Here is a 13918-nt window from a genome sequence, read left to right on the forward strand (position 1 = left end):
CATATACACTACTCAAAAAAAAAGGTGGAGGTTTTGCGTGAAATTTCAGTCGGCCTAAACTGAATGTTCAACTTTTTGTGACTAGTGTAACTTAATCATGACTTCACTACCAATACTAGACTTTAATATACAAACTATGTTCTATTCCATTTTGCAACTGCAATCAACAGCCATGTAGGGGTTGCAGAATAATTTTCACATAATGGAGCGTTTTAATTTACCCGGCAACAACACAGCCAAGTCCACCCTCCTGGCACAGACGTTCAGAATCATCAAAGCAAGTTTTTATGGTTTTTTTCCCAGCACAAAAAAGCCAACACATACATCTTAGTTCCAATCTCGAGCGCGTGATCAGCCAGTCAATTACAAATACCACACATCAAAAGCATGACAAAACTATGCAAAAAAACAAAACAAAAATGGAAACAAGAAGCCACAACATGCCATGTAATCTCCCATAAAGGTGTGCCAGTGATGAAATAATAGTGAACATTTTTGCACGGTACAAAGTTCAGCAGGTAGATTTTTTTTTTTTGTGTGTCTGTGGGTGATGTGCAGAGGTGGTACAAAACCATGTAAAATACTTGTTTATCAAAAGGGAGCTCTTAGACGCGAGGCGAGAAATTCATTACAGCGAAAAAAGCCCGTGTGTGTGCGTGTGTGTGTGTGTGTGTGTGTGTCTAGTCTACAGCCTCTCGAAGCTGATGGAGCAGAAGAGGAAGATGGCGTAGAGCAGAATGAGCCAGAGGCCCAGCCTGCGGTCCAACTTCCAGTGGTTCAGATGGACACACAAAACCTGAAGAATGGACAGGAAAAACTTTTGTCATTCATAGAACTTCTAAAACGATGAATGAAACATATTTGAGTCAGATGTGCTTACAGTGAGCGTAACTGAGGCCAAGAGCAGGATAACAGAGTAGATCAGGCCTTTGCTGTTGATTGTCACCTAAAGAAAAAGAAAGTATTGGGTCACTTACAGCATTGATTTCCAACCAAGGCTAATTAAATTAATGAAAACTACAACTTCCTAACAATTGTTTGGCCTAACTTCTAATGTATTGTTAAAGTAGTGATGGGAAAATGAAGCTTCATGAAGCACTTGCAATTTTTATTTTTTTTTATATGCACCACCTGGGTTAAAGATAAAGCCTAGTGCAATGGAAATTGATTACATTTCCACTGCAACGCTAAACCAAGAGTGCCATCTATAAGAGTAATATATATATATATATATATATATATATATATATATATATATATATATATATATATATATATATATATATATATATATATATATATATATATATATATATATATATATGTATATGTATATATCACAAGTGCTTCGTGAAGCTTCATTTGTCCGTCACTACTAAACAACAGTACAGAAATAAGTGGATTTAAAATAAAAGCTCATGTATGAAAGTAATATACCAAGATGAAAACAATGGCCATTTTTGCTACAATTATTTTGTCTTAGTTGGTTTTGTAAATGTTAAATGTACTTTCAGATATTTTTCATGTTTTTGCAGCACTATTTTTTTATGGTAGTGTACTGCGTTCACTTAGAAAAAAAACACTTCTGTTTTCCTGCTTTCTTGACTAATTTTTATTTATTTTTTTTAAAAATCTGTTTTGGAATAATTTTTTTGTTGTTTTTTTAATATTTTTTTTCTGTCATAAAAAAAAAAAAAAGAAAATTGTTTTTAAATAAATCTGATTAAAATTAAAATAAAAAATACTCTCCCCAAACAAAAACAACTCCCCCCATAAATAAAATGCACTCAGAAAACTCAGATTATTTTTTTTCAACTCAATGCAATACGCTTCCAACATTTTAAATTTTTTGTTTTAGTGATTTTGTTAGTTTTCTGTACTAGTTTACTTGATTGCATAAACCTAAAACTAATTCTAAAACTAATAAAAAGTGAACTAAAATGAAGCATTTAAAACAAATAAAAACTAACAAACCTCCTGCAGAAACGAATGAAAACTAACTTGATTTAAAAAGCAAAAGTCAAAATTAAATATAAACTAACTTTAATAATAATCCAAAACCATTATCACAACCCTGGTTCAAACCAGGTTAAAAAAATGAAAATCAAAATGCATGAGCCTGCATTATGCTAACATTTGTGCCTGCCTCTTCCGGAAGACGGCAATATCATTATTATTTATGCAGCGCACATGCCCGAGTTAAGAATATATTTCTGCCTCGTTGACTTTTTTTTTTTTTTTTTCCTGCAGTGAAAGGCTGAGCAATAATCGCACCTCACAGAATATCCTCCGCACCGAAATATCCCTTTTAAGCTCAATTAGCACAATATAACGTCCAAGCTTACCACCGAGCCATAGCTGACAATGAGTGTCCTCAGTGCCCAGGGGAAGCCCAAGCCCAGCAGCACATCAAAGATATTACTGCCAATGGAGTTGGACACGGCCATGTCGCCCATGCCTGCGGGGAAACGCCAGCAAAATCCATCGTTTAACTATCGGGAGAGTGTGGAAAGTGTGTCGTCGTGTTGACGCACGCGCACCTCGTCGGGCGACAATGAGGCTGGCCATGCAGTCGGGTACGCTGGTGCCGGCCGCCAGGAAAGTAATACCCATGATGACGTCTGGAATTCCAAGTGTGTAGCTGATGATGGTCACCTGGACACGGACGGAAAATATAACGGAGCCACAGACAACTGGAATAGGCTAACTCCAATTTTTCAATTCACAGATGTACATTTTTAGATTCATCAACAGGAATTCAAATGTTTACTGATTTCAAAAGGGAAGTCAACCTTCAACAGTTCTTGACAAAAGTATGTTATATGTGACCTCACAAGTCTAAACATGACATTCGGATTAATATTACATTTGTGGAATATAAATTAAGAAGCATAATCCAGTGGTTTTTATCCATCTCATGGGGCGGCCATTTTGCCACTTGCTGTCGACTGAAGACGACATCAAAGTTGCTCAGCGCTTAGGAAACGACCAATCACAGCTCACCTCTTTGAAGCTGAGTTGTGATTGGTTGTTGCCTGAGAGCTGGGAAACTGTGATGTCATCTTCAGTCGACAGCAAGTGGCAAAATGGCCGCCCCCTGAGATGGATAAAAACGGCTGGATTTTGCTGCTTAACAAACACAATATTAACCAGAATACCATATTTATACTAGTGGGGCTTCATAGAACATATTATTGACAAGACATTTTTTTGGGTTGGCTTCCCCTTTAAGACTGCCAAAGACGTTTCGTGATGATTAGTAAAATTCCAATGAATGGAATGCGATCTTTCATTGAGTAGCCGCATTGTATATGTAGTAAAGGCAAACAATATTCTTTTTGCCTTGAAAGATGAGTTAAAATGCTCAAAAGCGGCTGGCACTGTGGATTTTTTGGTTTTGTTTTTATAACGCCTGGCAGTCAAAGAGTTAAGATTCTGCTCATGGTTTATAAATCACTTTAAATGGATTGGGCATTTTTAGTTAGTTTTGATTTATTTTATTTTATTTTTTTTAAGTTAGTTGTAATTAGTTTTTAGGGTGGTTCTGTTTGTTTTTATTAGTTTTAATTATTTTAAAAATGCTTAATTTTAGTGTATTTTTTGTTAGTTTCAGTATTATTATTATTTATTTATTTTTTAAAGGTGTATTACTTGTGCTCAATATTCAAAAAGCACCATGGTAAAATGAGAAAAGTAACACATTTATTACCTAATGTTGCATTTTGGCTGAGTTATATGGAAAAAGCAGGCAAGCCGAGAGCCATTGGAGCCAAAATTCAAGCATGACAAATTGTCGCCTTGACGTCATCTGAAGGTAATATCAAAATTAATCTACTTAAAATCACATTTAAAATCATCATGCAAAGACTAAAACGAAGGACATTTTCACTATAATTGTTAGTTTTAGTTTTGCAAACATAAAATGTAGTTTCAGTTTTTGTTTTTTCAAAAGCATTTTCATTTTTATTTTATTTTGTTCACGCAATTAAATAGTTTTTTTTTATTTTTGTTTTATCGTTAGTTTTCGTCAACTAAAATAACCTCGATTGGGTCCTGGATACATTGAAGAAATGCTAAACCCAGTAGGGCTCTGAGGTCTGCAGACTCGGGGTCAATTAGTGGAGTCCCGAGTTCAAAGCAAACATGATGACGCAGCATTTCGCTGTTATGCTGCACGCAAATGCAATTAAGATGCCAACAGAAGTGAAGTCAGCCCAGAGTGTGAACGCTTTTAAATCCAAGTTATAAATACAAAAGGTTAAAAATAGACCAATAATCTATTTATATAAACGGGTGGCTAGCCTGCTTTGAAAGCTGCTGAAAAAAGATTAAAAAAAAGTGGAGTTAGCTCACTGTGAGCTCGGCTCGACTGCGTGTGCTATTCGTACCATCCAGACCATGAGGTAGGAGAAGAGGGCGATCCAGAGTGTGGAGGACAGGAAAGTGAGCAGGTACCAGCGTTCCCACTGCGGAAGCTTGCAGTCGGGCACGGTGCAGTGAAGCAAGAGGCTGACCGGCCAGGAGAGCAACCACTTCACACGCATGCACCAGCCGTCTGACGCCAGCAGAATTACAGATGCAATCATTTACATCACAAGTTATTGCAGTCAAAAAGACAAAGCTCACCTGGTATGACGAAGGGTTTGAATGGCACGTTTTCTTCCTCGTCCCCCTCTTGCTCTTCCTCCTCCTCTTCCTCTTTGGCTTGAGCTGCGCCTGCGACCTCCCGCCCGGTCTCCTTTCCCGCCCTCCTCCCCACGTCCAAAGGCGGACAGTCCGCCTCGGCGACCGACCCGTTTTCTGCCCCCCACGGCACAGCCACGCCGCAACCATCGTCCGATGAGGCGGCGGCGGCGGCGGCGCCGCCATCTCTCTCTTTGGCCCCGACCTGAGCTCGGATCAATCTCTGCCTCTGTGGGAAGGGAGGCGAATCAAAAGCAGGTACGGCGGGAAAGTGCACGGGACACGAGTTGTCATGCGTCACATGCGCGCCAAAACAACACAGCAAACTGAATATGGGAAATGGCGAGGAGACATGCAAGGGAGTAGAGAAAATTCAACACAAAAATAATAATTGGTGTGAAAAAGATTGTTTGACTTTATCAACCTTGAGAGGATACTTTTTATTCAGCTTTAGATTTTTATGTTAATGTCAATGGTGACTGCATTATTAGACCCTCACCAGATGTAGCAGTTGCTCTTCTTTTTTTTCCCATTATGTATTTTAAATATATAATACAGAGTGGAGATTAAATTGCAAAACACTGGGGAACACAATTTTGTTGCGTTAGGCCTAATAGCTGTTTTTATCAATTTTTGAGTGCAGAATCCAAAACTGATCTCAGCTTTTCTGTATCACAGAAAGTTTGTGAGCTATAGAATCCCCATTTACTTAAAAAAAAAAAAAACAGAAAAAAAAAAAGAAAGAAATATTTTATATTTTTTGTTAGGGCTGCACGGTTATGGGAAAAATAATAATCATGATTATTTTGGCAATAATTGAAATCACGATTATTCAAACAATTATTTATTTTTTGGTAGAAAGCAAGAAAATGTTTAAAAATTTCAAAATATAAAAGACCAATTAAAAAAAATAGAAACACTATAATTATGTAAGTTCCTTTTGAACCAAACAGAAGTTATTTATTTAGTTTATTTATTTATTGAGTCTGTAATAATAAAATTACAAGTTTAGGTTAAAAGAAAAACCTGCACTGAACCTCTCAATTCCTACTATGCTAGCTTTCTGTTCATAGATATGAATAGTATTGACGTATTGGGAGTTGCACACACCTCTCATTGGCGTGTCTCAATCATGACTGTGCAAACAAGTTTCCACGTAGCTGTAGATGAGTCCGATCGCAATCAGCTCTGCTTACTACAGTCTTACTACAGATAATCAATGGAATTCTGCTTATTTAGAAGGTAAGCTGTGGACAAAAAAAACATGACGTGCTAACATGCTAGAAAAAAAAAAAACTGTTTGCAACTTTGGAAACAGAATGCCAATTTGAGTTGTAATCGCCATAAAAATCTAACTCAACAGACTTTATATGATCCCGGGTGTAACCAATCGGTCGAGGCAGATGAGCTTGACAAGCGCACTTCGAGGCCCGCAGAGCCGGCCCGAGAGCAGAGAGTTAGTAAAAGGGTGCAAGCCATGCGGTGTACCTCGTTGATGACCGTGCGCCCGGCCATGCGCAGGCGGGTGTGGGGGGGGAAATGCGAGGTGATGAGAAGGCGGAGGCTTGCCTCTGACAAGGTGAGCTGGTGCGGATGCATGTTGAGCAGCTCATCCACCATCACCACGCCCGAGTCCTGAGCGGCCGCGGCGCACGAGTCTGATCGAGATGTTGGCGGAAAGTAGAGAAAGAAAATGATAAATTACAGAATTGGGGAATAATAGTTGAGTAGGGTTTTTTTTATTCAGTTAGTTTTTATTTATTTATTTTTTTTTGAGTAATGTTATTTTTTTTAGTTTATTAGTTTTGGTATTAGTTTATTTTTATTAAATATATGGATTATGCGTTGAGTATTTTGTAATAAACTACAATTCTTCAACAATTGTTTTGTATGAAATTAACTGAAAAAGACAAACATGAAGGATATTTTCACTATAATTGTAGTTATAGTTATAAACATAGAATGTATTTTCAGTTAGTTTTCATTTTTTTAAAAGTGTTTTTGTTTTCATTTTATATTGTTAATGTAAATGTTTTTTTAGTTTTGGTTATTCAGTCAAAAACCTTGATACAGAACTATACAGCAAAGATTTTTCACCACAGACAGGTTTCATACAATACAATATTTTGACGGACTGGCAAAGAAACAAATAATTGTCTCTGAATGTAGTCGTGTATTCAACAAGCTGGTCTTATTGTGGTCTAATAGGAGACAATGATGCTCAAGGTGTGTACATTATGTGCAGTCTATTGCATAATTTGATTTTGGTCGCCGAATCAGAATAAGATTTTTTTTGGCCAAGTATGTAAAACCACACAAGGAATTTGTCTTCACAGTCCCGACCCGTCCGAGAATCATAAAAAATGATGACCAACAGAGGGAGACAGAACAGGAAGCCTTGAGGCTCACTAATTAGCGTAACTAGTTTCTTAGATGGGGCAAAAAAGAAGAAAACTTAAGAAAGGGGAGCACAGTATGGACCTGGAGAATAAAAAAAAATATTCGAACTTAAGAAAACTTTGGGGCAGCCTCATGCGTGCCACTGAGTCAGCTGATACGCTTACCGACGATACCCGACTTGAGCAGCCCGGTGTCGGCATCACAGTCGCTGGCGTTCCCCACTGCCGTTGCACGACGCAGACGGCTCAGACACGGCTCACCTGCCCGGCTGCAGTATCGCTCCACCAGGCTGGACAGATGGCCATTGAACCTACACGGAAACGCGCACGCTTGATTGAGAGGGCGCGGCAATTTCATATAAACAAGGAAAATCAGGAAATTAAACTCACTTCATAATGATAATGTATATTCCATACATGAAGATCAGTATTATGGTCTCCCACCTGCAGATGCAAGCACACATTTAGAAAATCTCAAATCAGCAAGTGGATGTTATGCAATATAATTGATCTCATGTCCTACCACTGCACTTTTTCATCGAAGATCACCTGCACATTCACAAGAAAATATAAAAAGAAAAAGATGATGATTTTCTCATACACAGCAGATTAAATTGTAAATAACTGTATTATACTGTCTAGGTCAGGGGTCTGCAACCTGCGGCTACATATCGCCCTGTCGTCCCTCTTCCGTGCCTCCCTGTGGATCTCTAAAAACAATTAGTAGAAATTATTATAATTTTTTTTGCATTTATTTTTTAAATAAAATGTTCTTTAAATTAATCATGATTAAATAAAAAAATATATAAGTAATTATTTTTAAAAAAATGTCAGAGTCAAAATTTTTAGGTTGCCAGAAAAAGATAAAAGTGTTGTTGTTGTTTTTTTAAACACCTAAATGTCTAAAAATGACCATAAAATGCCCAAAAAGGAAGAGGAAAAGCAGAATTACAATAAATAAAATGTCCACGAAATTGCCAAAAATGTCAGAGAATTTATTTAAAAAGGCAGAAAAGAAAACGTTCAAAAAATAACCATAAAATGTCCAAAATCAAAAGAAGAAATTCTGAAAATGCCTCAAAATCACCAAAAACGTCAGAAAATTGATAGCTAAAAAGCCAGGGGGGGAAAAAACATTAAAAAAAAAATAGCCATAAAATGTCAAACAATTTAAGAAAATAGGCAGAAAAAAATGAAAAATATTTAATATGAAAAATTACTAACAAAAAAAAAACGTTCCCAAAATGGAAGACTTATGGTAGAAGAAAATGAATGTCTACGTATTGGATGCTGCTGTAATATTTTTGTATTGTGGTGCAGCTTTAATTAACAGTTGGGCCCTCAGTACATTAGACTGACACTTTCCGTCATCACAATCTTAAAATCTTTTGCTGCGCCATTCAGATTTTTCCACAAAGGTTGCTGACCCCTGGTCGAGATGTCCACGTATGCTGTTGAGATGAAAAGAATAACTGCGGTTTCCGAGCAGGGTTTCTCACCACGATGAGCACGACGATGGACAAGATGTAGAAGACGGCATCGCGAAACAAAGGCCACCAGCTCAGAGAGATTGGCTGTGGAGAGAAGACCCAATCATTTCTCACATCCGACAAAATGTGACCTTATTTGTATGCGTGTGTGAGACCTGTCCTGAGAAGATGCCACAGATGCCAATGATGACCAGGATGTTAAAGACCGCCGACCCCACGATGGTGCCCACACCTACATCTCCTTTTGTGATAAACACTCCTGAAAACAACAATCAAAGTGATGAAGTGAGTATTTGCACAATTCAAGCAGCATGACGTCTTATTCCTCAATTGAACTGAGGGTTTGTAACCACAAATGCAGTCACGCAACTGTCTGTCTGCAGCTTGAGAATACTACATAAAGTCGCTAAGTACTCTTATTACAAGCAGTGCCAGAGAACCAGAGGCCACAACTTATCATGCAAACTTGGAGAACATGAGCGATTTGTCTTATCTGGTATTTATTTCCACAGCGAGCAAATGATGTGGGAGATATGATTTTTTTTTACTGCTTGAATCAAATCAGACCAGTTCAGGGCACCAACCGCAAAGCAAAAAATACTCCCATTGTGTAAAATCTTCCAGTGTCTAACTCTAAAAGAAATGAGTGTCACCAGCTGATAGCCCCCAATCCCTCTCCATGCAATGTTTGTCAAACCTCAGGCTCAGACTGCATTATTTTTTCCCCTTTTGCTTGTGTGTGAACTTTCCGAAGTCATGCCAGTTTGTCTTATTGCGCAGGGCAATGTTAGATCTTTTTTTCACTATGTAATGTTCTCATTTCCACTTCCTTCCCTTTTGTTGTTTTTACAGTGTGTGTTTATGTGTATGTAGATTAATTTAAGTTGCCACAATGTTTTGCTTTGAAAATTAAACTTTTTTTGTGTACGGACAGGATGGCCCACAAAAATGGAGCCATTTTTCTTTTGCCAGAACTCGTCCAAAAGTTCAGATCTTTTTTGTGTGCTTGAAGTCCGAATCACAATGACTTTACTGCACTCTCTGGTGTAATAACCTTATTTATTGATTGATTGAATTATTTTTTATTTTATTATCTGTTCTCATTGCTGCTGGACATGTAAATTTCAGTAACTGAAGCGTCCATTCGTCCATGTTGGGTTTGTTTGTTAGCCCCGGCGTCGGCGCTGGCTTCCTGGTTTTGTCACAGTTGCATATCCCGCCCCCAAACACGATGTCGCTCTGTGATGAATGCGAACCGCCAGTGGTTCGGGAACGGCAGTTATCTGCGGCAGCGGTACAAGATGTATTCTCCGGAGTTTTTGGACTCACAAATACCGCAAGAATTCATCTTGCGAGAGCAAGGTTACACACTGCCAGAGTTCCTAAATTTCTCTCCAATGTTCATTGTTTTTTTTCTGCATGGAACCTTTATCCACCTCAAAATGCCCTCTGTGTTACAAAACACTGATTTGGTTGAAAAGTAGCATTCAAGAATCTTTGTTCTTTTGGTATCACACAAATTCTGACGGTCTCGGAAACAGTTAACCTGAAAATGAAAACAAGAAAAATCCTGGCTTTTGTAAGAAGTCCGTGCCTGACTGGAGGAGCATCAGCCACAATCAAGTGAAGAAGATGTTGATAACTGCTCGCAATTTGCTGATAGAGTATGATTGTGTTAGCTCCAGAGTGAGAAAATCGATTCAATGAATTTAGTACTGACCAATCAAAGAGGTGAAGAGCTCAGGGGCGGAGCTCCCGGCGGCCATGAAGGTTGCCCCGGCCACATCCTGGCTGAGATGCAGGTTCTACAGTACAGCAAAGGAGGTTAATTCAACCTGGAATGCTTTTTCTTTTCAAAATGAAGAAACAAGACATTTGGATTTGGAAATAAATCACAGTAAAAAAAAAAATCCCCTCACACCTCTGAGACTTTTTCCAGTGATGGCACGAAATAAACATCACACACAATGGCCAGCGCGTGAAACATGTAGATAGCCTGCAAAGATCAGATAGGTCCTCATGTGATTTTTCTGTTTTGTTTTGTTTTAATTGAGAGATTCTGAGATTTTCATCTCAGCCAGCTGTTAACTCACACAGAGCACATGAAGGATGACCGCTCCCTGCCTGCGCTCCTCCAGAGAGAAAATGTCTTCGGGAAACTCGTTGATGGCTGAACAACAGACGACAACAACAAACAAACAGTGGACTGTTAACTGAAGCATTAATAATTCAATTTTTCAGGATTTCAACATGAGACAGAAAATCGGAAAATTCTAGTTTAGACTCGTTTTTTTCCTCATCACTTCCTTTTTGTGTAATTTTTTTTTGCGCGACATAATTACAAGCATTACAACTGTACAAAGAGGGACTGACAAAACTTCTATGGAACTTTCGCTCAGTGTATGACTAAGCCGCTTCACTTGCATCCCAAATGAGTTTTCTCCCTTTTTTTTTTTGCTTGTGACTCTCCACTTGATCAGCTCTGCCATCCTTGAGACTTTTCTCAATGATGTTATTATGCTCAACTTCCAAAAGCCGCAAAGCTGAATTTCTCCTTGAGCGTCATTACCGGAAAGGTCAGACATTTGAGTAAACTTGAGTGTGACAGATGTGACGAGGAACAAAGGAACCATTGTGGGCACCGAACCCGCATCTTGTTGAAAGATGCCTGATTAAATGATTTATTGCTATTGAATTAAATGTCTTGAGTTCCAAGTCTCTCTGATCACCTCTGAGCACCTGTCTCAAAATTGGCCCCACTACAGGAGAAGATGTTGAAGTGATGAGAGCGCTATTGATGAAGAGGGACACTAATCAGCAGGTGATTACAGCAGGTCACTGTCAGCGCTTTGATTCACACAGATTCCAACCAGAAACGCATCCTTCAGTTTCTTAGCAACCACAGCCCTCAAATGCCCTCAGTATGTGAGCCTCAACGATTCGCTGTGTGGTTTAGGCCCATGATTGTTGTGGCAGCCAGCACTGTGGTGGGCACATGATTTCTCAAGACACACACAGTGAGATATTATTAAAGATTATTTGTGCACGACCTATTGATTTAGTGCTTTAAATATTAAAACAGATATGAATCAAGAAGCACTGAGTTACGGTAGATTTTTAAGTACAGTACAGTTGTATTGTATTTTACCTTGAAAGGTCAAGTCACAAATTGTCTTTACAATAATGTTTTATGCGCCCCTACTAGTCTAAACACAGCATTTTGATTTTTGTAGTGGCGTCCGAATGTCCAGGGAGCGAAAATGTAGGGCACTCCAAATTACCCACAATGCACATCTTCACTCAATCGGGTTTATAGAGACCACAATGCATTGTGATTATGAATAAAAAAAAATAAAAATAAAAATACAACAGCGTGAGCGCCAGCGCAAGAGTGACAATGAAAAAGATGCGTTAATATATACTATGGAAATAATTAATACGTTTTAGTTGAAGATATTTACAACAACGGAACTAAAGTACTAATGACCACATTCTGAAGTTTATAAAAACAAGTGCATCTTGCTGTGTAATTAATTCAAATTCTGCAAGCGCGATATTAGCCAGAATATCGTGTTTAGACTTGTGGGGGAGCCTAGAACATTTTATAGTAAAAACATTTTTTTGACTTGACTTGCCCTCATTTGCATTTGATATTTAAGAACGGTTTGCTTTAATTCATATGCAATACGTTTGTTTAACCATTATTTGAGCACAGTTTTCTCTTTCCCTGTATTTAATCATTAAAGATTGTGCATAATGTTTTAACTTATTCACTGTCAGACATTTTAGAAAATTTCAAAATGTTCAATACCGACACGATATTATGTTGACTAATTATATATAAACCGAATCTACCAAATGACAGAATAGACTCTCTCCTTTCTGCCTTGTCCCGTTCTTTTATAATTGGCAGTAGAAAAATCTAAATTACACCAAATGCAGCCATTACTCCCAAGGATGATGATGATGAAGCTTTATTACAGACTCAAAGGCCAAAGACAAACAAGCCAACTCCATTAAAAAAAATAAAAATAAATAAATAACACATAACAATATACACTAAGAAGCATTATATAAAAGATAACAGCACCAATGTTTCCAGAACTGGGACTGATATCGTGTAGCACTTAAACGGATGTTTGACAAGTGTACAATAATAGGACTCTCAAACTGTGTTTATTTCGTATCAAATGGGGCAATGATGTCATCTACTGGTGGTTGTACAAGGCAGTGTTAATGAACACTTGGGTCTATTGTATTTTAATGTTCATCATAATGGTGGTTCAAAGTTTGTTTGTTTGTTTGTTTTTTGTTTGTTTTTTTTGTGGTGGGACTTGGTGTAATAACTTTGAGAATCGCTATTCTAAGGAATCAATGATTTGCTTCATGAAATTCATAACAAAGAAGAGAACTTCTTACGAGATTTAGAAGACAATGAGGATTGATTGCTGTCATCTTTCTGCATGATGACCTCCTTTTTGGATAAGAAGATATCAACATCCCCAAAGTGGCCATGAGAGTCTGCAAAAAAGGGAAAGCTATAAAGTAAAAACATATTTATATAACACTGCGAGTTTTTTTTTCCCCTCATGGTAATCAAAATGATTACTCAATGCATGCAATAAAGAAGAAATCTTCATCTTTCGACAAAAGAATATTTGACTTAATAGAAGAACATTGTAAAAGGCAATTTCCTGTTAAGTACCTGTAACATCATTTGGATACAGCACCCAGGCGGCTGCGAGCAGACCGAGTCCACTGACGCAGAGCCGGGGGAAGAGCAGCGTCCGCCTCGGTCTGCTCAGCGCCTTCATCCCGCCCGCCGACAACACACGCCGGCCTGTGCGCTCAGAACATGTCGCCGTTCTATCTGGCCTATCGTGACCGCACCCCTTCGCAGAAATTAATAAAAAAACACAGCCGGTCGCTATAGAATCAATATCGCCTCTCTTGATTCCCCCCCACTCCTTGTCATCCAACAGAGAGGGTGTCAAGGGGCTCGGCCCGTCAGCAGCATCTCAGCATCCGACACAAATGGAAGAAGTGAACCCGCTCAGTCGAAACGTAAACTAATTCCTGTATGAAAACGTCGGGTTGCCCTCATATCGTAAAAAATTACGTCACAACACAACAACGTCTGATTGCACGCTCAATATATCCGAGGAGTCGGAGAAGGCGGTTGTTTCGCGGTGCGATTGCACAATCCACCACCAAGGGGCGCACTTTCACTTCCAGCGTTGTGATGCTGGGGGCGTGGAAGCAACTATTGGCCATAATAGCAGAGTACATCAGAGTAAAGTACCGTAGGTACTATACTCAAGTAGATTTTTCAGGCATCTGTACATC

At 38.5% G+C, this 13918-nt stretch overlaps 1 protein-coding gene across 2 annotated transcripts; it reads right to left on the minus strand.

Moving 5' to 3' along the window:
* Positions 1-262: 262 nt before the first annotated feature.
* Positions 263-13767, minus strand: LOC144025327 (sodium/potassium/calcium exchanger 3-like). 2 transcript variants are annotated; one of them, XM_077531182.1, is made up of 17 exons: positions 13278-13767; positions 12992-13093; positions 10666-10742; positions 10494-10568; positions 10293-10377; positions 8728-8831; positions 8582-8656; positions 7606-7631; positions 7473-7526; positions 7248-7393; positions 6253-6341; positions 4627-4912; positions 4389-4555; positions 2541-2655; positions 2346-2458; positions 881-946; positions 263-796 (listed from the first exon to the last, which is right to left on the minus strand). In XM_077531182.1, exons 1-17 carry the CDS (start codon positions 13384-13386, stop codon positions 686-688), a joined length of 1800 nt encoding a protein of 599 aa, XP_077387308.1. In that variant the 5' UTR covers positions 13387-13767; the 3' UTR covers positions 263-685. The 2 variants fall into 2 exon arrangements, with proteins under 2 accessions (XP_077387308.1, XP_077387307.1); XM_077531181.1 differs by having other exon boundaries at positions 6172-6341.
* Positions 13768-13918: the final 151 nt, after the last annotated feature.

The sequence above is a fragment of the Festucalex cinctus genome, chromosome 9 (assembly GCF_051991245.1).
Source record: "Festucalex cinctus isolate MCC-2025b chromosome 9, RoL_Fcin_1.0, whole genome shotgun sequence".
Lineage (NCBI taxonomy): Eukaryota > Metazoa > Chordata > Actinopteri > Syngnathiformes > Syngnathidae > Festucalex > Festucalex cinctus.

Bases quoted from the DNA above. Each gene is read 5' to 3' on its own strand.
- LOC144025327 (XM_077531181.1), bottom strand. From the start codon at position 13,386: ATGAAGGCGCTGAGCAGACCGAGGCGGACGCTGCTCTTCCCCCGGCTC. The intron at 7,632-8,581 runs GTGAGAAACCCT...GTGAATGTGCAG, and splicing joins CCATCGTCGTGCTCATCGTG to GTGATCTTCGATGAAAAAGT. The intron at 947-2,345 runs GTAAGCTTGGAC...CTTTTTCTTTAG, and splicing joins TTGTCAGCTATGGCTCGGTG to GTGACAATCAACAGCAAAGG.